At 56.7% G+C, this 24,933-nt stretch overlaps 1 protein-coding gene across 2 annotated transcripts; it reads right to left on the bottom strand.

Moving 5' to 3' along the window:
* Positions 1-439: 439 nt before the first annotated feature.
* CDC42EP4 (CDC42 effector protein 4) lies at positions 440-22,256 on the bottom strand. 2 transcript variants are annotated; one of them, XM_038546716.1, is made up of 2 exons: positions 22,105-22,256; positions 440-3,213 (listed from the first exon to the last, which is right to left on the bottom strand). In XM_038546716.1, exon 2 carries the CDS (start codon positions 3,110-3,112, stop codon positions 2,054-2,056), a length of 1,059 nt encoding a protein of 352 aa, XP_038402644.1. In that variant the 5' UTR covers positions 3,113-3,213; positions 22,105-22,256; the 3' UTR covers positions 440-2,053. The 2 variants fall into 2 exon arrangements, with proteins under 2 accessions (XP_038402644.1, XP_038402645.1); XM_038546717.1 differs by lacking the exon at positions 22,105-22,256 and adding an exon at positions 11,278-11,296.
* Between the last annotated feature and the right edge of the window lie 2,677 nt (positions 22,257-24,933).

The raw sequence follows: 24,933 nt of genomic DNA, 5'->3' as shown, positions 1-24,933 counted from the left end.
GACCACTGTCACCTATGGGGACACCTGGGGGCTTGGGACACAGCCTCCCTCGGTTTAGTAGCAACTTGGCAAATACCATGGCAGTGACTGTCTGCAGCCCCACCCCATAAGAGCAGCAGGATTCCCGTATCACGGATGAGCACAATGAAGCACAAACCAGCTAAGGGCCCCCAACTGTTAAGTGGCACGTGGGGCACCAAAATCCCAGAGCCCCCAAGGCCTGCCCAGGCGGATGCGCACATGAGCCTTCTTGTCCCTCCAGAGGCTGGGCCCCTAAGGGACAGAGAGAGAAGCCACTGGGCACAGAAGCAGCCCCAGGACCCCCGTCTGCAACCTCACCCGCGCCCCCTCCCCCCATCCAACATCTGAAAATAGCTCTCCCTAGAAGCAGAGACATACACCACGCTTGCCACCAGGTTTTTTTTTGTTTTTTTTTTTGTTTTTTTTTAATGTTTCCTCACTGTTTTAACAATACCATGAAAAAAATATACAGTTTAGAATCTGGAACTGACCACGGTCTGAATGGGTTTCAAGGGCAGCTGGCAGGGGCTACACAGCCCCTTCTGATTCCTCCCCTATGTGGGAGCCACACTATTGGAAACAGCACCGATGGGGTCGCGGGTGGGGGTACTGGATTCAGGAACTAAGTTAGTGTCTGGACCAGAACCTGGGAAAATCTGGGAGGCTAGAGTAGCTCCGCCCTCCGGCCCTGGGCTGGATCCTGGGGTCCTTCCGTCTGCCCCCTCCCCCACACTGGCGTCGAGGGGACAGGACAGAAGGTGGGTTTAGCGTGTCCTCAGGGCAGGACACTCATCACCAGTTAACCCTGGGGGCGCGTGCACACACACACACACACACACACACACACACACAAGCTCCCACTCCATCCCCTGGGGCAGGGCTACGGGACCAGACTAAAATTCGAATTTCAAAAGAATCATTTTTTTTAAAAAAGCATAAGTATGTTCCAAACAGGGCGCGGGTCATACTTATACTAAAAAAATTATCCTTTGCGTGCCTGATATTCTAATTTATCTCAGCATTCTAGTTCTGTTCGGTTGCTAAATCTGGCAGCCCTATACCCTCGGGGCGCTTGGACATAGGGGGAGGGGGCCCTGCTGGGACAAAGGCCTGAAGGAGGGGGGAGTAGTCAGTGGGTGTGTGTATGGGGGCAGTAACTCAGTCAAAAAAGCTTTATCCCTCCATAGGAACGATATATTATTATTATTATTTTTTTTTTAAATCATCTTCCAGAAATTTTCTACACTGGCTGCCTTTGACTGTTAATAGCTATGGGGCGGGAGGAGGGAGACACACGCACGGACACCCACCCCATATGGTTCTAAATAAAGTTTGGAAGCACTTAGTATAAAGGTTTTCTAAGAGGATTCGATTTTGCTTCTGGTGGCAGACCGACCAACACGGCTCCAGACATTGCTCTGCAAGGCTTTAAACAGGACAAGAACCAACAAATCGATAGGGACCGAGCGAGCGCCCAGCCTGTTCCTAGTGTCAACCTGGAAAGGGCCCCTTCTAGAAAATTCAAGAAGCCTGGGGCCTCCTTTCGTTCCCCATCCCGTTCTCTTCCCCGGGAAGGGGCTGCGTTTAGTGCACACATGCGGTCCGGCTTTGCTCCAGGGGAGCCGGGGACGAGGGACGGAGGGGCCGGGGCCCGTGGCCACCCTTCCTCCTGCCACACGGCCACAGTCACAGCAGAAACGCCAAGAGGGGAAAGGCGAGCCACGTGTCCTTGGCAGTGGCACCCGGCCCGCCCTGGGCCGACCTGCAGGGGCCGCCGCACCAGGAGGGAACCGGGCTGATGTCTGGCATCCATCTGAGGCCGGGGCAGAGGAGAGGGACAGCGGGTCCCCCCGCAAGCACCTGCCTGTCCCGCGGCGCTCGGGAGGCTGGCTGCACCGTGCAACCCCGGCCAGCGCCTCTCATCTGTCCGTCCGTCCGTCCGTCCGTCCATCCAGGAGGTGCCGGGAGGTCCAGGGTCTGCTGGGGCCGGGAAGGGGACGGTGGCCCGGGGGCCGGGGGGAGCCGGAGCCCTTCACACGCGGATCTCCTCGTCCTCCTCCTCGTCCATGAAGGAGAACTCCTTGTCGGGCTGCCGGGGCAGCGGGGCGCGGGCCCGGTCGGGTCCCCGGGACGCGGGGCTGTGCTCGTCCAGGACGCCCGAGGTGCAGCTGGACAGGGAGCTGCTGTCCCGCGTGGTGTGGCTGCCGTCGCTGCGGGCCGAGCCGGGGCTGGGGGCCGCCGCCCACCCCTCGTCCTGGGGCAGGTCCCGGCCTGTCGCACCCTCCGGCCTGGCCCGGGGAGGGATCGCCGCGGCCGCCGCGGCCCCCGGGGGAGCCGGCGCCAGGGTGCTGAGGGCCGCGTCCCCGTCGTCGCGGTAACCGCCGTCCTCGTCGTCCGCTTCCCACTCCTCCTTGTCCATGATGCTCAGGACGTCGCCCAGCATAGACGGCCCCAGGTCAATGTGGAAGGACATGATGGACTCGGCGTGCTTGAGGCCCAGGCCGGCCTTGGGCACGACGGGCAGCTCCGTCAGGTCCCCGAAGGCCTGCTCGTCCAGGAGGGGGTCCGGGGAGTGGGGCGCGGCGGCCCCGTTCCGCCGGGGCCCGAGCTCCCCCTCGCCCGCCTCCTCCTGGCCGCCCTCCCCGGCGCTCGCCTTCTTCACGGGGCTGGACGACAGGCTCTTGGGCAGCTTGCCCGAGCCCTTCTCGGCCGCCTCCTTCTCGTTCAGCTGGGGCAGGGACATGGCGTTCTTGACGAACAAGGCCGAGTCCCGCAGGGAGCCCAGCATGTCCCTCTGCTCCCGGTCCCCCCTGGTCACCGACTGCGACCGCTTGCTGCCCCGGAACTTCCGGGACAGGAGGCTGCGTTTGGAGGACGAGGAGGAGGCCTGCTCATCCAGGGACTCACCGTCCAGCTCGCCGGCCTTGCTGTTGAGGAAGGACGTGTCCCCAAAGGCGTCGCCCGCCCGGCCCACGTGCATGGTGTGCCGGAAGTCGCCCAGAGGGGCGCTGATCATCTCGGCCGTGAGGTCCACGCGGGAGCGGCGCTTGGAGTGCACCGAGCTGGACACCAGCTGCTTGAGGATGGGCATCTTGCTGGGGGGCGGGCCGGGGGGGCTCCGGAGGCAGCAGGCGGGTCGGGGGTCAGATATGAAGTCCGGCAGGTGGGCGGGGTGACCAGGAGATCATAGGGCTGCAAGAAGAGAACAGCAGGCAAAGGGTTAACCTGGGCAGGTGGCACAGGGACAGCCCACCTGCCAAGGGGGCCGCTGCTCAAACCTCAGCTCTCCCACCAGGACCAGCGACTGCGAATCAAGCTGGCAACCGGCGTCATAACCCTGCCTCTTTGTTCACGCACAGGCACCCAGGTTAGGGGAGCGCTTTTCCCAAATCCAGGTGGCGTCCGGGTAGCCACAGACACACTCTCCCTGCCCCTGGGAGTAGGTCAACATCCTCGCCCCCCAACCAGGATGCGGCCAGAGGGAACCCGACCACTGAGGGATGTGGAGGTGCAGCAAAGAGTCCACGCGGCAGTCCGGGGCTGGACAGCCGGGCTGGAGTCACGCTGGAAGTTCTTCCTGCCATCTGACCTCAATCTCTGAAGTAGGCGGACACCTCAACCTGAGTCACAGTCCACAGAGTGGCGGGGGAGCCAGCAGGACGGGCTCTGGAGAGATGCTGCTCGGCACCCCCACGATACGTGGGCGGCCAGGCTCGCTTTCTGAATCAGGATTGGGGTGGGGTCACTGGGACCCACAGAACCAGCTCCCCTGCCTTCCGGTCCTCGCTGGGTGTCCCATAAATGAGGACCCTGCCTGCACCTCTCTCCCCACTGCAGGCCCAAGCTCTTTGCCGAAGACCTGCACGGTGCCTCTTGGGGATGAAGAGAACTGGCTCCCAATTTCTTTCATAGTGAGGGGGGGCGAGAGGGCAGGGGCTGGATGGTCTGGCCCCTGAGATCTGCAGACCCGGGGAGCCCAGGAGAGCCTGGGCCATCTGGAAGCTCGAGGTACCACCCGCAGAGCTCCCGGCAAGAGCCGAGATGGAGCCAAACCAGCCCCTTCCCCTCCAGAGGGACCTGCCCCCAATGCTAACCCCAGGAGTAGCGCAGGGCTGAGCAGGGTGGGGAGACGCGCAGGGACCTGCCAAGGAGGGCAGGTGAGGGGTGCGGTGGGGTTGCCACCAGTCTGGCCGACAGCAATTCTCAACTCTCCTCATGGCAGGCCCACCCTTCCCATTGCAGAGCATGGGTACGAACGCCACTGGTTTCTTCCTCACTCCCAGGGCTGCCCCCTGAGCTAGCCCACCACATCCCACCTGGCCCCTGACACCAGCCCAGCAGATCTCCGTTTTTCCCCTTTCATCCCTCTCTAGACAATTCGTCACCTTTTATCTAAAACAACCCATCCGGGAGTCCCCAGGGCAGACCCCTTGATCTGGCGACCAGTCCTCGCCTCCCTCCTTAACCCTATACCATTCCTTGCCGCCCGCCCCCCCTACCTTTGCACTCTGCCCCAGCCCCTGAGCTTCTGCCTCCTGGTCTCCAGGACCGGACCTATGCAGGTCCCTGCTGGAACTCCCTGTCACCTGGCTCGCCCAACGTCCTTCAGGCCTGGGCGGAGACATCACTTCTGGGCAACGCCCTCTCAGCCACCTCTCCTCTGGTCTCGCAGCACTCTGGGTGTCCCCTCTGCCGCAGGCACCGTTACATCGTTCTATTCCTGCCCCCTGGGCTGTGATCTTCTCACTGGACTCTGAGCTTCCAGAGGGTTCCGATGGGCCTGTTGGCCACTGAAGCCCATCTAGCCCTGGGTCTTCAAATACCCCCGTCCTGCCCTCCCAGCGCAGCGGCAGTGCTGGCTTCACTTAAAGCCTACAGACCACTCCAGGGTTCCCAGCCCGACCTCTCTGTGTCCTCCAACCACCACTGTCCACCCCCCATCCCCTCCAAGGGCTCTCACTCCCTGTCCAGCTGCTGACGCCCAGTCTGATGGCGCCCCCACCGGCAAGTGCCGCCCCTCCCAACCCCGTGCCAGCCCCAGGCAGTCACACGCTTGTCACTCCAGCAAACAAAGTTCTATAGGACGTGTGGTAAGGAGCCAGGCACCGGGGCCGACCTGCCACACAGGTGACCTGGGCTCCTGATGGCCTTGAGATGACCCACTACAGGCAGTCAGCTCTCCCTCCTCACGTTTCTCCTTCTCCCCATCAAACCCTCAGGCGACTTAGCTTCCCCGACCCCTAACCTGAACCCTCCCTCTCCTGCCCACGCCCCGTGATCTAACCTCTAAACAATTAGACAAGAACAGCTAGACCAACATTTGGACCAACACGTAGGATTGGCCAACATTTTCTACAAAGGGCCAGAGACTCCAGATTTTTGGCTTCGTGGATGCTACGGTCTTTGTAGTAGGAAGGCAGCAACAAAGGGTGTGGCTGTGTCCCAATAAAACTTTATATATTAAAACAAGTTGTGGGCCAGATTTGGCCCGTGGGCCGGGGTTTGCTGACTCTTAAACTACACACATGGAAAGTACTGGCCTCAGGGTCAATCCCTCGCCGCTGCTCAGAAGAGGGTCACACCGTATGTGACCCTCTGGGCCAGCCACGGGCTCTCAGGCCAACCTTTGAGGGGCAACTCTCTTTGGCCAACAAAGAGAAAGGGAGGCTGCAGTAGGCTTCAGACATGTGAGGAACAGAAGGAAACCAAACCCGGTTCCCACCAGCACCTTGGTACTGGGGAATCCCTCAGCTCCTGCAGCCACCGGGGCAGGGAGACAAGGGTGGAAAGGGCTCGTATCTTCACCTGCCTGTGGCCCAGCTGCTGCCTCTAGTCACAGAGTCCTGGGATCTCAAAGAGCTGGGCAGGGGCCGGGGGAGGGGGGGTGGGGGTGAGGACACCCAGTGTAGCCCCAGAAAACAGGTGTACTAAAGCAAAGTGACTCATTTTGTGCCCCAAAAAGGGGAGGGCTGAGTGAGAAGCTGGTCTCCCGGTCCAGTGCTCTCTCTCCTCCAGCTCCAGACCTTTCTGTGGCCTTTGGTGGGTGGCGTCCCTCATCAGTTACCATCACCAAAGGGACACGCCTCCCTGCTTCCAGGCCAGAGGAGTCCAGAAAGAGGAGGAGCCTGGCTGCTTCCTCAAATGTCTCCAGACGTGCCAGTGCCAAACGTCCCCCGGGGGGTGCAAGATTGCCCGGGGTTGAGAACACAGCTATGAAACTAAAGCTGATACTATTTACCAGGTAAACAAAAAAAGAAGGGAGCCAAGCCAGGGGACATTGGGGGTTCCCTTCCGGTGGGGGAACACACGACGTGAACTTCCAGAATTACGTTAAGGGCTTCAGTGTAGGGCATGAGCAACTTCCAGCACTGTGGTTTCCCCCTGTGACGTGCTCCCCACAGGGAAGAGAAAGGGGAACCACAGACGCAGCTGCCAGGGCCGCGGCACATTGGTGGAGAGCCCCGCGGCCCCTCACGGGGACCTGGTACTCTGGCCACCACGACTACGGGACCGGAGGGTCCCATCATCCCATCAGCGCCCCTTCTATCCTGGCAGGTACAACGGGAGAACAGGGGGGAGAGGCCAGCCCCCACGCAGGACCCCCCAGCACCCTGCTCGGCCCTACACCCCAGAGAGAAAGCCAGCGTCTGGCCAGTGCCACCTGCTGCTTCTGGTCTCACTCCCTGGGGGCAGGAATGAGGCTTCCTGGCTTATAAAAAGCCAAGCCACCTCCAACACCCAGCATGAGCAAGTCTCGAGAGAGAGCTGGGGCCTCTGTGGAGCCACCTACATACCCATCCCACTGCCCGGCAAGGACCCCTGAAGCGGGGCCAAGGTCTGGGTTTCTGGAATCCTGGAGCTCAGACCAGACAGGCCAGGCTTCAGGGCCAGTGAGAACCCTAAGCTCTGAACCCACAGCAACGTGGGGGTGAGGAATCCCGAGATTAAAGACTAGCAGGTGGCCCGGGCCCAGTCCCGGGGGCAGGTCAGGAGGCCCAAGAGCCCACCAGGAAGGGGACGGTGCCAAAGAGCTGTGTGTTTGGCAGGGGGCGTTGCTACGTGCCATGACTCAGCACTGGGGAAGTGGCTAAAATAGGCTGCCTTGATGACAGGGCGGCCACTCCCCACAGCCTGCCCTGGGCGGGGAGCACCCCCACCCCACCCCGGAAGCCATATCCCACTTTCCTGGCAGAGCAAAGGAACACGGAGCAGGAACTCGTGGCTCTCCCTCACTCTCCCCAGCCTGTGATGGAGCCAGACTCCTCTACCCTTGACCCCACCAACCACAGAACATTCCTTTAAGGCAGGAGCAGCGAGCCCTCCCCGGAAGGCCAGGCCCCCTGGTTGGTTTACTCTTACCACGTCCTTGGCTCAGTCCTGTTCCTGGGACCCCAGGGGGCAGCCCTTGCCTGGACCCCTCACCCGTCCTCCCCGGCATGCCGTACACGGAGCACTGGCCTCCCAGACCAGACACTGGCCTCCCAGCGGCAACCAGACAGACGGAAGGGCAGGCTGGACAAATGCACTCCAAACACCCAGGCAGTGGCCGGGCCCTGGTGGTCTGAGCAAGGCAGGACGTAGAGCTAAGCTCTCCCGGGGCAGCAAGGCAGGCCTCCCACTTCTGCAGCTGACCTGCAGCTCACCCTGCTTCAGAGGACACGCGCTTCGACGCCCACCGCATCGCCACCGACCCGGGCAGCTGCCCCTCCGTCGGCAACCCTGAGCTGCTGTAACATCCACCCGGGGCCAGCCCCAAGCAACGTGGCCAAACGGAAGGGGATGTCTGGTGAAGGGTGACCTCAGTCGGGCCTTGGAACGGCCACAGGAGGCTTTGTTCATTTACTCATTCATTCATTCTTCCATTCACTCATCGACTTCCTGCAAAACCACCGATTTTCCCACACTCTTCTAGGCCCTGAAGACACAGGGTGGCGAGAATCACAAGGTGGACAAGCCCCGGCCCTCCCGGGGCACATCCGCAGGGGGGCTGGGGAAGAGGGCTGTATGCACGCCAAGTAAGACGGTCTCTCGCAGACCTTGGTGTTGAGAGGGAAATGGGGAAACGGAGGCAAGTGTGGGGGTTACGGGCCTGGGACAGAAGGCCCTTCCACGGAAGAAGCGGAGAAGCCAATGACGGGAAGGACCTAGGCAGGTCAGGAGCAATCCAGAGAGCGAACAGCACATGGCAACACCCAGAGGTGGGAAGAAGCTGATGGAGTTCGAGGAACAGAATGAAGACCCAGTGGCCGGGGGCCAGGCCCCACAGGCCCTCCCTGGAAGGCCAGGTAGGAGTTCGGATGGCATCCTAGGTACAGTAGGAAACCACGGCAGTGCCTGAGCGGGGAAGTCACCCAATCTGCACATCTGGAAGTTTCCATGGCGGCTGGTGCTGCAGGCATGGATGAGGGGAAGCAGGAGCTCAGGGCAAAGAGGAGGAGGCCCGGAGACAGGCAGAGGGGAACCCCTTTTGGGCATGTTGGGAGGCAGGGATGCCAGGAGCTGCTGAGGGCCTGAGAGGGATGGGGGGACGGCGGGGGAGAGAGGGCAGGATCAGAGGGGACTGCAGGCCTTCCAGGCTCCATGCCAAGCCTTCTGCAGTGGCAGGTCTTACCTGCTGGCCTCTCGACCTTTCTCCCAGGGGTGCGACCAACATCCCACCACCAAGAAGAGCTCAACTTTGCCCAAACTGCCCTCTGGAGCAAGGGGGGAAGTGCCTGTGTGGGAAGCCTGGGGCAACGCGGGCCGCTCCTCTCCAGAAGAGCTTAGGGACTTGGGCTTTTGTGGCCGGAGAAAGATTCGGTGCCTCCTGGAGCACTTGGCAGCTACCCTGCAAAGATCAGAAGCCCCGGCGAAGGCAGAAGAGAGTTTACCTTCAACAGCGGGACGGGGCTGCCGGGCGGCTCCGTGAATGGGAGAGCGGTGTGGACACTCCATCCACGCTGCTACGTGTTGCAGGAGGAACCTCACAGGAGGCTGTTGCCGTTTGAGCTGACTTCAGGACTACGTGGAATCTTTTACTTCCTTCACCCGCACTGCCAGAAGTCCTCAAATTTGAAAGTGTGCTGTTTGCACCAAGAGATTAAGAAGCACCGTCTTTTCTTTTCTTAAGATTTTATTTATTAAAAAAAAAAAAGATTTTATTTATTCATGAGAAATACACAGAAAGAGGCAGAGACACAGGCAGAGAGAGAAGCAGGCTCCCTATGGGGAGCCCTATGTGGGACTCAATCCCGGGACTCCAGGATCAGCCCTGAGCCAAAGGCAGATGCTCAACCACTGAGCCACCCAGGGGCCCCAGGAAGTACGGTCTTAAAATAATCTGAGCCTGAACAGCCACAAAAAAAAAAAAAAAAAAGCCCAAGATGGAATATGAAGGATCACCATTACCCCTCCTGTACACTCGTGTATCTGCATCAAGTATCCCCTTAAAATCCCTGCGTATATGGGATGACCGCTCTCTCTGAGATGGTGAAGCCACATGAAGGGACTTGCCTTCGGTCATGGATGGGAGCCAGGCCTTTGTTCTCATACCAGGGCCCCAGCCACTAAAACAGCCACACACGACCCAGAGAGTGTGGTCTTGGGGCACCGGCCACTAAGGCACGTTCTGCAAATAACGGCTTCAAAAGGAGTATGATTTAGCAACCTCTACCACGGGAAGCCTACCCTATGGGAGGATTTCAAAGCAGGAAAAGAGGGATGCCCGGGTGGCTCAGCAGTTGAGCTCTGCTTTTGGCTCAGGACCCAATCCTGAAGTCCTGGGATCGAGTCCCACGTCGGGCTGCCTGCATGGAGCCTGCTTCTCCCTCTGCCTGTGTCGCTGCCTCCCTCTCTGTGTGTTTCTCATGAACAAATAAATAAAATCTTATAAAAAAAGAAAAAGGCAGGAAAGGAGTCACATACCCAGCTAGGCACAGAAGCCTTATTTACAATCTCAAAAGGCTGGAAACCACCTAAGAGCCGAGAATAAGGAAACGGTTGGGAGGATGAAGAGCCTTGAAACTCAATCGACTGACACGTAGGCATGGAAAGTGACCTAAGGAGACCGGGCTGCCACATGGGCCACTTCTGGCCTAAATGGCATCAAGTGGGAAGAAGAAAACAGGCGGCGCTCATGCTTGTTCATACACAGTGATCACAAGTCTACACGAATACGGGCCAAAAGGGCACACAGAGACACTGAGGAGTTACGTCAGGCTTGAGAGGCAAACAGGCATTCTGTTTGTTTCCTTTAATGTGGTAATGCTGTTTTAATAATAATAATAATATCCCGAAGCATCAAAGGCTCAAGGAGAAGATGTTAATTTTAAAACCATCTCAGAACAGTCTGGTTCTCAGGCTCAGTACAAGGCACCGAGCTTGGGTCCCGGGTCCACTCTCTCTGTGCCAATATCCCATGGATGTCTGTCCTTCCTCCTTCCCTCCCTCCCTCCCTCCCTCCCCACCAGGCCGGACACATTTTATTCTAGGTCGCATGGGAGGAGAGGGTGGGCAATCTGGAATCAGGGGAGCCTGGAATCGGGGGAGACATGGAGATTAGGACTCCCCCGAAAGAGCTTGCTCTCCAACAGCTGCTTCCTGACGCCTGAGCCTCCTCAACCGAGCAGGAGGGGAAAGATAGCCATCATCCCTCATCCCCTCCGCACCGTCACCGGAGACTGGCCAACCTCCAGCGTCACTAAAGCTCCGAGATGCAGGCCAGCCTCCCACCCGGGTGATCCCACAGTGGGATGCTATCCGAGATGCCCCGGGCAGGTGAAGGTTCTGCTTCTGCCGCTTGGACAGCCCTAGCTCTGCTCTTCTGGTGGCTGCAAGGGAGCCCCGAGGAAGGCTGGGGTCCCGCAGGACCGCCAGCCCCACAGTGCTCCCACAAGCCATCCAGCATCAAGTCATGTGCAGACGCACCAACACCGTCATCCCCTGGGGTCTGCTGCATGCCAGGCATTGTGCTAGGACATGGGAAACTTGTGCCCCTCTCCCTGCAAGGACGGTGTCAAGACTGTGCCCATTTTACAGAAAGGGAAACAGGCTCAGATGGTGAGAGGCTCACCCCACACGGATCACTCTCATAGCTACTAAATGGTGACTTCGACCCACTTGAACCCGTGTGACCGACCTCAGACACATGGTTTTCTGAATGAGGTGACGCCTCCCGGCCCATTCAGGTATCCCCAGTCAAGAATGTGCCCGTGGAAGACGGGGGTGGGATGGCATTGGGGAGGCTGCTAATGGAAGACCCTTGGAACCAAGACTCACTTGGATTGACTTCCCATCAGAGATCTGCTCTCAGGGATGGCTCTTCCTCACTCAGGATCTCCTTCCAGCTTCCTGCTCAGAGGAACCTCCCCATGTTCTGATTCCCTGGGAGGGGAGAAGTTGGGGGGTGGGGAGGACCACCCTGAAGCAGGACTTCCCTGGCATGTTCAGGAGTGGGCTCAGCCCAGAGCCCTGCCTCCCGCAATTCTCATGCCCGCCCCGCTTTAGGCCCCATCTTGTGTTTCATGGTAGTTGCAGCCACCAAGAAGGAAGACCAGAACCTACCTCGACCCAGGCTGGGTGCCCTGTACTTGCGCCAGCACCCCTGCTTGGCTGCCCATCCCACTGAGGCTCATTGACCCAAGGGTGCCACTGCCCAGCTGCCACGCCTGGGCAGATCCCATTTCCTGGAGATAGCCATTCCCTGCTTCCTGGAAGAAAGGGAAAGTGAGCAAGGCCCCGTTTCAATACCTGCTTTCCCCCAGGAATCCCTGCTGGGGAAGTGGGGAGCGGGGTGAGCCCGGCCCAGCTCATCAGGACACCAGGCTCTTGCCAAAGCAGGGTTCACGTGCGATCTCCACACACTCCACACCAGGACTTCTCAGTGACTTACACCTTCTGCTGGCTTTCTAGGGGTTATTAAATAATTTACAGCTCTACCGTCCAATGTGGCAGCACCGGCCTTTTGTGGCTACAGAGCCTCTGAAATGTGGGGAGTCCAAATCCACAGGTGCTAAGGGGTGAAATATACAATGGACTTCAAAGATTTAGAATGAAAAAGAAAAAACAGCTCATTAATATTTTGCTGTTGATGACATGTTAAAATGATAATATTTTGGGGCTGGGGTGCCTGTTTGGTTCCATCAGTTTCAGAGTCCAACTCTTCGTTTAGGCTCAGGTCATGATCTCAGGGTCATGGGATCCAGCCCCACTGGGCCCCACATTGGGCCCGGAGTCTGCTTGGAATTCTAGCTCTCCCTCTGCTCCCCCTCCCTACAGCTCTCTACCTAAAAACAAACGAACAAACAAACAAACAAAAATCCAAAAACCCAGATGATATTTTTAATCTATATTGGGTTAAATGATATGCTAATTTCACCTATCTCTTTTCAATTTTTAAAATGTATTTATTGGGGCCCCTCGGTGGCTCAGCTGGTTTAAGCATCTGCCTTCAGCTCAGGTCATGATCCCAGGGTCCTGGGATCAAGTCCTGCATCGGGTTTCCTCAATCAGTGGGGAGCCTGCTTCTCCCTCTGCCCTTCCCCCTGCTCATTCTCTCTCTCTCAAAAATAAATTCAAAAAAATCTTTAAAAATAAATAAATCAAATGTAGTGATTAAGAATGGAAATGATAGGGCAGCCTGGGTGGCTCAGCGGTTTAGCGCCACCTTCAGCCCAGGGCCTGATCCTGGAGACCGGAGATTGAGTCCCACGTCGGGGTCCGTGCATGGAGCCTGCTTCTCCCTCTGCCTGTGTCTCTGCCTTACTCTCTGCATCACTCTGTGTCTCTCATGAATAAATAAACAAAATATTTTTAAAAAAAGAATGGAAATAATATATGAAACTTGCAAACTGCTTCTACTGATTAGCACAGGTGTAGGCATTTTCTCCTCTAGGATACGAGCAGTATCTTCCACCGCAGGTGGGAACAGCAATCACACTGTTCACATTTGGGTGAAAATATTTCAGTGTTAATAAATTTTATTTTATTTATTTTTATTTTTTAAAGATTTATTTATTTATGATAGACATAGAGAGAGAGAGAGGCAGAGACACAGGAGGAGGGAGAAGCAGGCTCCATGCCGGGAGCCCGATGTGGGACTCGATCCCGGGACTCCAGGATCGCGCCCCGGGCCAAAGGCAGGCGCCAAACCGCTGAGCCACACAGGGATCCCCTGTTAATAAATTTTAAATCAAGTTATTTTAAAGTAAGTACTCAATTCCTAAATCCAGCGGGCCTCTAACAAACGCCAGGTCGTTCCCCTTTTGTCTGAGCTCTGCAACAAAAATCCTTCTAGCTAAGTTGGCACAAAATCCTTCTCACTAAGTTGGCGCAAGTCCTTATTTCCGAAGGATACATATAAGTGAGTTAAATTACTGTTGTTTCTTATTGTTAACTTGTTCCCCAGAAGTTTCTACCAAGTTACAGTTCCACCAACACAGGGCAATTGTGTCCAATACCTAGTGTTACATCTTCTTTAGTTAGAAACAACAAAAACACAACAACCAGCACACTCCCAAACTTGTGATTTGCATTTCTTTCATTATTGAGGAGGATGAGTGTTAAAAACCTGTTATCCAAAAAAACAAAACAAAAAAAAAAAACACAGGGATCCCTGAGTGGCGCAGCAGTTTGGCACCTGCCTTTGGCCCAGGGCGCGATCCTGGAGACCCGGGATCGAATCCCACGTTGGGCTCCCGGTGCATGGAGCCTGCTTCTCCCTCCTCCTGTGTCTCTGCCTCTCTCTCTCTCTCTCTGTGACTATCCTAAATAAATAAAATTAAAAAACACACACACACACACACACACACACAAAAAAACCTGTTATCCTTTCTCTTGGGAATTGCTTGCTGAAATCGGTTGCCCATTTTTCTGGGGGAAGGGGCTTTTTATCTTTTCAGTGGATTTCTAGGACTTTTCAAAAATGTTAAAGCAATTGATTTTTTTTATCATCACGTTTTGCAAACATTCCTGCCAATTTATCATACACCCGTTTACACTGGGGCGATTTTGCTTTCTTTGGAGTACTTATGAATTTTTACCAGATTTGTTTCATGGTTTGTGGCTTTCACAATAGGAAGCAAAGACCTCTCCTACTTCTAAGAGTATGAAAATAGTCCCTTCCTCTACAACTACCAGGTAATACAATAATGAACAACTATTCATAGAGAAAGATACTAGAAGGAAATACAACAAAGTAGATTGTGGGTTATTTAAAATAGAAAAACAATTAAAATACAACAATAATGTCAGTTACCGATTCCATATAGGACTGTTATAAAATGTGGGTGACAGCATTAAATGTTACCTTCACCGGATATTAAATTCTTTCTACACAGATACCTCCCACTCACAAATCTATTTCCAGACTCTCCTTTGGGTTCATGAGTCTGTTGATTCTTAAACCAGGTCTACACTGCCACTCTGTAAAACACTTTTGAGTATCTAGTAGGGCAATGTCCCTACTTAACTTTTTTTCCCCCTAAAGTGTTCTCGGTTTGTTTCCCCCTAATATTGTTACTCTTCCAGGCAGACGTTAAAAACCTAAGTCCCGAAAGAAATCCTAGTGGGATTCTGTTGGAATTGAAAGGAAGTAAGAAATTAATTTGGGAAGAATATAGTTGATCACCACATCAAGTCTTCTGGATACTCTCCATTAAATGTTGTGGGTTTTCTTCCTGCCAAGTGGCACATGGTTGGTCCTTTTCATGTTTATTCTGGGTCATTTTATGGCCTGTTGTTCTAAGCAGGTTCTGCTTCTTCTTGCTTTTCCTTAGCTGTATTTTCTGTCTGTTATAGCTGGTAAGTGGGGAAGCTACAGTTTTGTTTTGTTTTGTTTTTTTTAATTTATGTATATTTAATTTCCGCCCTACTCAACTTACACTGTCTCGGACACTCAAATCCATGTTACTGTTGAATCCTTTTTGGCCTTGAAAACAGACAAGCCCATCATTTGCAACTAATAATAATTCTGTCTCCTACATTCCTTATTCTTATCTTGTTACATTTGCTACAATTGCCAATATAATACAGAATAATACTGCTGACAGGAAGCATCTCTGTGCCTGGCACTTGACAGTAATATTCTAAACCTCAGGCATCCAATACAGTAGCTGCTGCTAGCCAAGCAGGGCTGCTGAGTGCTGGAAATGTGGCTAGTGTCACTAAGCGACTCACTCCTTTATTTTATTTTGAATATTTAAACTTAGGGATGCCTGGGTGGCTCCGCAGTTGGGCGGCTGCCTTCAGCTCAGGTCGTGATCCTGGGATCCGGGATCAAATTCTGGATCTGGCTCCTGCGAAGAGCCTGCTTCTCCCTCTGCCTGTGTCTCTGCCTCTCTCTCTCTCTGTGTTATGTCTCTCATGAATACATAAATAAATCTTAAAATAAGTACTCAACAAAGAAATAAATAAAATTTTATACTTCAAGGTTGATGCTTGATGCGGTTATTGGAAAACTTATGCTTAAAACATACCTGAGTAGACAAATCTATTTTTTCAACTCTAAATTTTAGGAGATTCAAATTCAGATTAAGCATGTGTGCAATTTAGCATCCAAATGAAAATGTACTATAAGGTGGAAAACACACACCGGATTTTGAAGACTTTGTAGGATAATGTAAAACACCTCATTAATTTTTTATGATTATGTGGTGAAATGGCAATCATCTGGATTATGTATTGTGTTAAATAAAACATATTAAAATTAATTTCACCTGTCTAGTTTTTAAAATGTGGCCATCGGAGAACTGAAAGTTAACAAATGCGGCAAGCCCAGTATTCCACGGGCCGTGCTGTTCTAGAGGGATCTCTGCAAGTCATGACGCTCACCACTGGATTCACAGGGATTCTCGTTCATTTTAGAAAATTTATAGTTCTTACAGTTTATAAGAAAATGAAGCCAGTAATTTAGCCGGTCTGAGTTACAGCAGGGAAAACACACTATAGCTTAGATCATTTACCCTTTAACTGCAGGAAAACCTGGAAGCAGCTGTCCAACCTCACTCACTGACTTGTAAGTAACCAAGGGAACTGTGTGACAACTCAGGCTAGTGCCTGGGAACCTACTCTGTGGGCAGTGACATCCTAGCCCTGACCTGCTGATTGTAGGTGGACAGGCCCTTCCTCGACCTTGGGTCACAGGAAGTATGAAAAAGGGAGCTCAGCTCACATCACTGAGTTTTTAGTCTGCACCAAGCAGCTGCTTTGTCTTGACTAAACTGCCTTTATAAATATATATATAGGGGATCCCTGGGTGGCTCAGCGGTTTAGGGCTTGCCTTTGGCTCAGGGCGTGATCCTGGAGACCCGGGATTGAGTCCCACATCGGACTCCTGGCATGGAGCCTGCTTCTCCCTCTGCCTGTGTCTCTGCCTCTGTGTGTGTGCGTGTGTGTGTGTGTGTGTGTGTGTGTCTTTCATGAATAAATAAATAAAATCTTTAAAATATAGATATATATATATTTAAAACAAGTAATAATACCATCCCACAATCCCACTGAGTTATCATCATCCCAATCTTGCAGATAAGAAGACTGAATATAAGAGTTACCAGGTCTTTCCCAAGTCACACACTTGCTAAGAACAAAGCTGAGAGAAGGGCCTCATGATCCACCTGATTCTGGACCCTAGGTTTTTCCCAGTGCACTGAAGGTGTGCCAGGCAGGGTCATAAGCACTGCTGGGGCCCCAGTCTCTGAGATCCAAGGGTTCTAGACGCAATGACACCCCGAGGATACACAGTTCTACAGAGAATTTCAGGTTACAGGGTCTTTCCCACTGTGCCAGAGAAAAGTACAGATAAATCCTGGGAAACACAGACCCACCACCAGAAGCCCCATCCTGCTGGGAAGCCGGCTCCTGCAGGGCTGGGAACAGACCACTCTCCGTACCAGGCTTCCTCCCCTTTATCTCCATATCCACCAACCTCCTAATTCCAGAACCATGTGCTTGGGGCCAGGGGAGGGAGAAGAAGGAAGCCCCCTCACCACCTGGGAGTTAAGACAGCCCTGGAAAGAAAGAGAAGGCATGACCCGTGACCCGGGGGGTGGGGGGGGGTGACAGGAAGCCACAAGGAGTCAAGAAGATGAAGCATTAGTGACTCAAGGGTATTCAGCAACTTGGCTTGTTTACAGGTCTCTTCCTGGAGACGTGTTTCCCCCTGCCTGCCACCGGATAGACGGACAGAGGACAGACGGATGGACACCCGGAGGCCATCACAGAGGGAAGCGCCCGGAGAGAGGAGGGGGGGGGCCCTCTGCCCCAGCGCAGGCAGGTCAGGTGGCCCTCACCTGGGAGTGGCCCTGCTGCTCCTCCCAGCTGCCCCAGCGCCTTAGAAAGAAGCAGCTGGGCCTGAAATCAGATCTGCTGGGCCCTGGCCCTGCATGGTTTCACTTCCCTTCTCCTGAGAGTAGGGTGCCCAGCTGAGCATGGTGGGGGGAGAAAGGAGGCTGGGCTCCCCAGAGGGAGCAGACCGATCTAGACCCAGTCTTGGCCCTGCCGGAGCACGCAGGGTGGAGGTGAAGAGCATGGACCCCAGAGCCAGACTCCCCAGACTCCCCACAGCCTGGCTGCACGGGGCGTGGTACATGGGCCTGTTTCCTCACTAGCTTCTAGCTTTCCAGGTGATCAGTAACACTAGGTACTTCCTAGCACTACTGTGAGGATTGAATATGCTCACATAGGCCAAGCACAAGAGGTGTGCGCTCACACTTGTGTGAGGAAGACGCTGTAACATGTTTGTTCTTTCTCTCAGTGGATGCCCTGTGTCTACCTGGAGAGGCAGGAGGAAATTTCCAGCACCCCCAGGGACAGATACTCTGGCCCAGATACTCTGGCCCAGTTCAAGAGGACACATTTATGAACCTAGGACACCAACCTCCAGTGTCCAGCTGACGATACCCAATCCAAAAGGCTCCAGAGCTGACCCGGGGCAGGGGGCAGAGGGGGGTGTCCCAGGATGAAATGTTGCACGGGTAGGGGTCCTCCAAGTTTCTGAGGCCCAGGGATAGACTGCAGTCCCCACCAGCGGGAGGTCCAGCAACTTGAGACTCGTTTTTCTATTCTCATCTGACTTCCTCCCTTCCTGACCTATAGTGACACAGGATGGAAGAGCCTGGCTTCTCTCAGGACTTAAGTGCTTTCTGATTTCAGCTTGATATAAAGGGGCAGGTGTGAGGCGAAGATGAGATAAAAGAACTCCTGCCCTTCCTCTTGAGGATGAGGGCTGGATAACTCAGGAATCTGGGGCACTCTGGATGTCCACAAATAAGGCCCCAAACCTCCACATGCTCTGCCCCCCCATAAAATATTGCCAGGTTCTTTTTAGACCTATTGCGACTCTCAATAGAGGTGTAGAAGTTGTAGTGAAGCCCAGAGAAGGCTCCTTTCCTGTTCTCCCAGCCAAGGGGCACTAATCCCCTTTCGATGCTTCGGGGTCAAGGGCTAGAGAGAGTGGACCCCCCGGGGGTCCGGAGGAGCACAGAACAGAAGAGCTCAGCTTCACTGTCACCCTGGGAAAGACCTGAAGCTGGAGTCTGCAGCCCACATTCGGTCACTGAAAGGAGGGCATAGACGCAGGTGTAAAGAGCACCTGGGGGCTCTCCCAGGAGGCCCCCCCCCCCCCCCCCCCCCGCTAGGCCAGGGTAGCCTGAGCGGACCTGGCTGAGCCGGACAGGCTGTTTCTTGCCCTGGCGCTGCTGCCTCACAGCTGCCTCTTGCTCCTGGGGTGAAGGTGAAGGTGAAGGCCAGCAGGGCCGAGCGGCGTCTTCCAGGCGGGGTCAGGAGTGTAAGCCCACCTTCGTGAAGGAGCCCCAAGCTGCCCTCGCCCTCCCCAGAAGGGAGACCCTTCCTCGGCTTCCGATGCCCCTGCACCTGGAGGAGGAGGGGTCTGGATGCCAGCGCTCGCCACCCTGGCATGGAGCCCCGGGCTGCAAGCTGGCAGTGCCCGGGGGAGACGCTGATGTACATTTCTGGAAGGAGGCCCAAGGCTTCACAAGGGGCGTATTTTAAACCGGAGCTTCGAGGACACGCTGAGTGGGAATGTGGGAATCTAACAGCTTCGACTTCCTTCACCACGTACTGCGAGCAGACAAGGGCCCCATCCAGACACACACACACACACACACACACACACACACACAGTCCCTCCCGGCATGACCATCTGCTTCCCAGTCCGGAGAGGCCTGGCACAGGTCTGTCCTCCCCCAGAGCACCCCGGAAGTCTTCGCGAGAGCAGGCCTTCGGGACACTGCCAGCTGGCTCCAAGGTTTGGTCCTTTTTCCCAAGATTGAGGAAAAGCCTCCAGGACATAGGTCAGAAGACCTAAGCCTCGGTCATTCCACTCCCAGCTTCCAGGGCAAGATTGCGCAAGTCCCTCCGCCCCCAGGCCTTATCTCTGGCATCAACCCAGATCCTGTTCTGGGCTGGACTCCTTGCTCCCCACCTAGGGCCAAACTCCTCGGAGCCTCTGGACCGTCCAGCCCAGGGAAGCTGGAGACGCTGCCCCGGCAGCAGCCCTCGGCTCTGCACTCCCACCCACCCAAGCCAGAGAAGGGGAGAAAGGCTGGGTGGGAGAGAGAGAAGGCAGACAAGCGAGGCTGGCCAGTATCAGCCTGCCTGCCACACCTGGGCACAGCCTGTCCCGGCCACAGAAATCAATCAACCGCTCCAAAGGTGGAGGGGGTTGGAATCCTTGAACCAGGGCCAATCTGAGGCCCTTCTGGGAAAGTGCCTGACTTGTCAAGAAGGATCGAAGATTCCTCTCCCAGGTCAACATCTGCCCGGGGGGCCTTCCCACCCCACTTTGTAGATAAGACTCTTGTTCACTTGGGACTCTGCGGGCTCCAGTGCTGTGAGGGCTGGACAGGCGGTCGGTCTCCAAGAGGCAGCGGGACAGAAGCAGATTTGGATATGCCCATGTGATTGGGGCGAGCATCAGTGGGTGGGCATGTGTAAGAGGGAAACGAAGGGGGAAAAAAAAACAGGGGTCAAGGGAGGAAAAAGCAGAAACCCCAGATAACGGGAGGAATGTTCCAAGTGGAGGCCTGAGCTGGGGAGCTTAACGTGAACATTGATTGGCTCTTCAATGAGCAGGAGTCTGTGAGCTCAGGGAGACACACAAGAGGGCCTGGGCTTCACCCAAACCACCACCTCCCGGGAGAAGACTCACGGTGCCACACCAGCCCACTCCCAGTCCCCGTGCAGGTCGCCAGGACCCCTGAGAAGACCAGAAGCCACTGGGGCACCTCCCCAGGTTCACCAAAGCCCCCGCTGTGGGAAGGAGCCGCTGTCTTCAGGAGTGGAGGGGCAAAGTCCACATTTGGAGGAGATAAACCACACTAATCAGAGAGTCACATGGGCAGCTCACACGGGGCAGCTGATGAAACCTGGAGCCCACATGGCACCCCCACACTGGCAGCAGGGTCCCGGCTACCCCACAGGGATGAAGCCTCGGGGAGACTCCAGGGGATGCCCCAATATTGCTCCCGGGGTGGGGGGAGCCTTGGAGCCACCTAGAGGCCTCCACGGGCCCAGCCTTGGTCCAGCCAACTCCCCATTTCTGGGGGGGAAAATCCACAGCTCGGCTTCCCCTTCCTTTGTGCCCTGTTCTTTGTTCTCTTAAAATTCAGTCCATCCTGCTGGTGGTCCCCCTCCTCCACCCCAGCCTCGGAAAGGGGGCGGAGGCGGCGGGGAGTTATTAGAAACCCAGACTGTGCGAAGAAGTTGCATTGTAGGAGGCCCTCCTGCAACTGGGCCCCTCATTGTTTACGCTGGCTGCACGGGGTGGGGGGGGAGCTCTCTGGTCCAGATGGCCGCTGGGGGTAAGGATGAGGGCCAGCCTCCCTCCGGCACCACGAACCCCCTGGAGAGCTGCAAGCAGGCTTCAGAGGCTCGGGGTCCCTACCCCCCCCCCCATTCAGCTGCTCTGATACACACGGGCGAAGAATAGGCGCGCTGGATGCAGCCGAGGGCGTGGGAGCCGGTCAGATCGCAAGGGGCGACAAGAAAAGAAAAAGCATTGTATTTCCCCTCCATTCTCCCAGGGGCAGGAAGAAAACTTCCAGAGCCCGGCCTGCAGTATCTCTCCGGGAAACACCAGGAATCTGGTTTGAGTTAGCAGGGCACCCCTCCCCCCGCCGCGCGGACACACACACACACACACACACACACGCACGCGCGCACGCACACGCGCGCGCACACCCGCGGCTCGGGCTCGGTCCTCCCCCGGGAAGCCCTCCGGGCCGCGGCCCTCCAGCCCCGACGCCCCGGCGCCGGCGCGCACCCCGCAGGGCACCGGTGGGGGACGCCCCGGGCACGCGGGGAGGGGGGCAGGGTGGACCCCCCGGCCGGGGGCGGAGCCAGGAGGCGGCCGCCGCTCCACCGCCCCAAGCGGGTGATTAAACCCTTAACCCGGGGGGGCCGGGAGCGCTTGGCCGCGGGCGCACCCTGCGCGCCCACCCCCGCGTGGCCCCCTCCCCGGCCGCCCGCCCGGCTGCGCCCCACCCCGCGGCCTCCAGGGCTCCAGGGCTCCGGGGGGCGGCTGAGGGGGGGTAGGGAGGCGCGGGGCTTCATTTGTTTCCTCGGCCCGTCCCTTCCAGGCGGCGCCCTCCCTCCTTCGTGTCTCCCCGGCCCGGGTGACACTGGGTGGCGTGTGCCGCGGCGTGTGTACGACAGCGAGTGTGTGCACGCCTCCGCCGCTACGGGCGAAGCATTCGGCTCTTATTCATGGAGAACTCTGTGCGCACACACGCCCCCCTCGCGGACACGGCGGGCGGCGCGCCCCGAGCGCTGCGCCCTGGCCGCCCCGGCCGCCCGGCGCGCACCCCAATCTGAAGCCCGGGGACCCCCACCCCGTCCCACCCATCCGGACGCCGGATCCCAGCCTGGGGAGAGGGAATCGAGGCTGCGCGCGGCTCCCCGGCTCTCGGCCACCCTCCTCCCAAAGCCCGCCCGGCTCGGACGCGGGGTGCGCGGCTCCGGGTCCCCAGCACCCGCGCGCGCCCCCGCAGGCCCTTGCACCGGGGGCGTCTCCGCGCCCTCCCCCCGCCCCCGAGGCCTCGACCCCCCCCACTCCCCAGGCCTCGCAGGGCGCGGGCGGCGGTCGCTTACCTGGGTCCCCGGAGATGCTGGCGCCCGGCCGGCGCGGCTGCGCTGTCCCCTCCGTGGGCTGCGGGCGGGCGCGGGGCTGGAGGCCCATGTCAGCGCCGGGGTCGGCTTCCCTCTGCTCGGGCGCGCAGGGCGGCGAGCCTCCGGGACACTCCCCTCCCAGGCCCCTCCCGCGCCCTCCCTCCCGCGCCCTCCGCGCTGATGTCACGCCGCCGCCGCAGCCAATGGCATCTGCGAGCCCCGCCCGGCCGCTCGGCCTCCTCGGTTCAAATGTGCGAGGGTGAGCCCGTGGGAGCCCGGGTGGGGCGGCCCGGGGCGCGGAGGTCGGGGGGGGGCGGGCCGGAGGGGTCCCGGGGAGCCCCAGCGGCGACCAGGAGCCAGTGCTCCCCGCACCCTCGCCCCTGCTTCCCGGCCCCGGGGAGCGAGGGGGGCTCTGCGCCCCCAGGGCGGGGGATTCCGTCCCGGACTCTTCCTGGAAGCCCCGGGGGGCCCCCGAGCGGGTGCCCGAGGGGATCTGGGCGGGGTGACCCGGCTCTGACCGGCCTGAGCCCAGCGTCAGCTCTGAGTGTCCGGCGGAGACCTCTCAGTTCTGCTTGGGGGGACCCTCTAGGAGACGATGGGGTCCCGGAGAAGCAGGTCCTGCGCTCGCCTCTTCCAGGAATCGCTTTGCATTTGCAGATGGTTGTTAGGCACGCCCGGAGTGGGAGTTCCCTTGCTGTGAGCCGCTGCCCCGGGCGGTAAAGCAAGTCGGGCTGGGCGGGGGGCTGGGCGGGGGGCCCGGGGGGGGAGGGTGCATGCGACCCTCATCTCGGCGTTATGAAGTCTGAGCCCCCGACCCCCACCCTGGGGTGTAGAGATGACTTAAAAATAATTTTTAAGGAATCTTTAAAAAAAACAAAACAATAAAAATAAATTAAAAATAAAGCAAGTCCGCAAGCCTGGGTAGCTCAGTGGTTGGGAGTCGGTCTGCCTTGGACCCAGGGCGTGATCCTGGAGAACCTGGATCGAGTCCCCCATCGGGCTCCGTGCATGGAGCCTGCTTCTCCCTCTGCCTGTGTCTCTGCCTCTCTCTCTCTCTCTGTGTCTCTCGTGAATAAATACAATCTTTAATAGAATAAATTTTTTTAAAAAATTAGGTGTAGGAGATGGTGCAGGCCCCAGACTCCCTCCAGCCCCCCAACCCATGAGCTGTTCCATTGTGCCCATTAGGCTCGCGCTTTACTGCACACTGCTGGCGTTCCAGGTCCATCTCCTCCTGAAACCACAGCTGGATCTTATCTGTCCAGAGAAAATTTAACCTGAATGGCTGGGGCACTGCCCCTGACCCCTCCTTCCCTCCATTTTTAACACATTAGTTTGTCTTTTAGGGCCATCACTTCAGCAATTTGTTTTCCTTTTTGACTGGTGTCTGGGGTTTGGCCTTCCCAGTTAGATTACACATCAATTAAGCATACCTCCAGGACAAAGTCCTCACCCCTTTGTAATTCTGCAGCTCCTTATCCGAATTCACTGCTCCGCTTGGGAGGCCTGGGAGGCTCCTTTGCACACATTTGCCATTCAGTGTGGTTTGCCTTTGGGGCAAAGAAGTGCAAAAACCCAACCCCGCCTTCAGGATCCCTGGGGTGGTTGTATAAGTCTGTCCCCCACAAGGAGCTCAGTAGGGGCTGCTAGACAAGGCATTGCTAGGACCCTGGTGGGGAGGCTTGGTTGCAAGACAGTGTTAATCTTCCCTGATGTTTGGAATGCGGGACCTGTGAATTTCTAGGGGCCTTTGCCTCCCAAGGATCTACTGAGGCTAAGTTTTGCTCCAACCTTTCTGACCAGAGCTATCTATTGATAATCAGAGGAAGTTAACAAAATGAGAAACCTGAAGCTTTGAATAGCTACCTTGAAATTTCTGGCAAGCTCTAAGCCCCTGACTTTGGAGAGGGATTTGAGGTCTTAGCTGCACCTTCGCCGTAACTTGACCGATAAGCTTTTAGGCCTGGGCGTGTGTCTCTGCCTGTGGGAGCTGCTGGGGCCTGCCCTGAGGGCTGGGGCTTGATCCTTAAACTGCATGGGCCTGCCTCACCCCGTGCCTCCCACCGTGCCCTCCCATCCCAAACACACACTCCCTACTTTGCTTTGTTAACTTTGGGTTCTGGGCAGCTTAGTTCATATTATTTCGCCCCAGCTTTAAGAGGGTCCATTACATTAGGTTGGTTAATCCTACTTCCTTGTAGAGACGCCACTCCAGCTGGTGTAGTCAGGTTTGCCATCAAAGTATGACTCGGGGCAGGTCATTTTACTGGAGGGACCTGACCTATGGCTTCCCATCTCTATCCTGAGTCCCCCTCACCATCCCCCTCCTCCCCCCACTGAGGTTAGCCAAGGTGGTTCAGGATGGATATCTCAGGGCGTCACCAGGGTCTGATGTCAGCAAAGCTTGGATCCTTGGAGGGCGATTCATGCCCACCCTGCTGGGCAGGGGCTCTTTTGTGCCGTGGTTCCCTGCTCTAGAGAACCACCTGGAGCCCTTTCACCAGGCCCAGGTAACGCCACTGTGGAACCTGGGAACATCCCCAGGATACCAGCCTAGGGGCAGAGGGCCTGTGGTCAGGGCAAGGCCCTCCACTGCTGTGGGGAAAAGTCTGTCTCTGGGGTGAGGGCTCTTTGGCCCCACAGGGCAAGAACCCCCTTCTGAGGGATTTAACCCACATCAGGGCTTTGGGGCAGCCAGTGTAACCAGAGAGTAAAACAGCCATTCATCCCCACAGGCTCCTGGGGATGGGACGGGGTTTGATGGGTGTTGGAATCTCCATCGTGGGTTGGCATACAGTCTGTTGGCCAGAT

Source organism: Canis lupus, chromosome 9, assembly GCF_011100685.1.
Source record: "Canis lupus familiaris isolate Mischka breed German Shepherd chromosome 9, alternate assembly UU_Cfam_GSD_1.0, whole genome shotgun sequence".
In the NCBI taxonomy this organism is placed as follows: Eukaryota; Metazoa; Chordata; class Mammalia; order Carnivora; family Canidae; genus Canis; species Canis lupus.
Note: the sequence above shows the minus strand (reverse complement) of the source record. Positions and strands in the feature narration are given on the sequence as shown.

What these genes read in the sequence shown, in the direction of transcription:
- CDC42EP4 (XM_038546716.1), bottom strand. Translation starts at nt 3,112, where the DNA reads ATGCCCATCCTCAAGCAGCTGGTGTCCAGCTCGGTGCACTCCAAGCGC.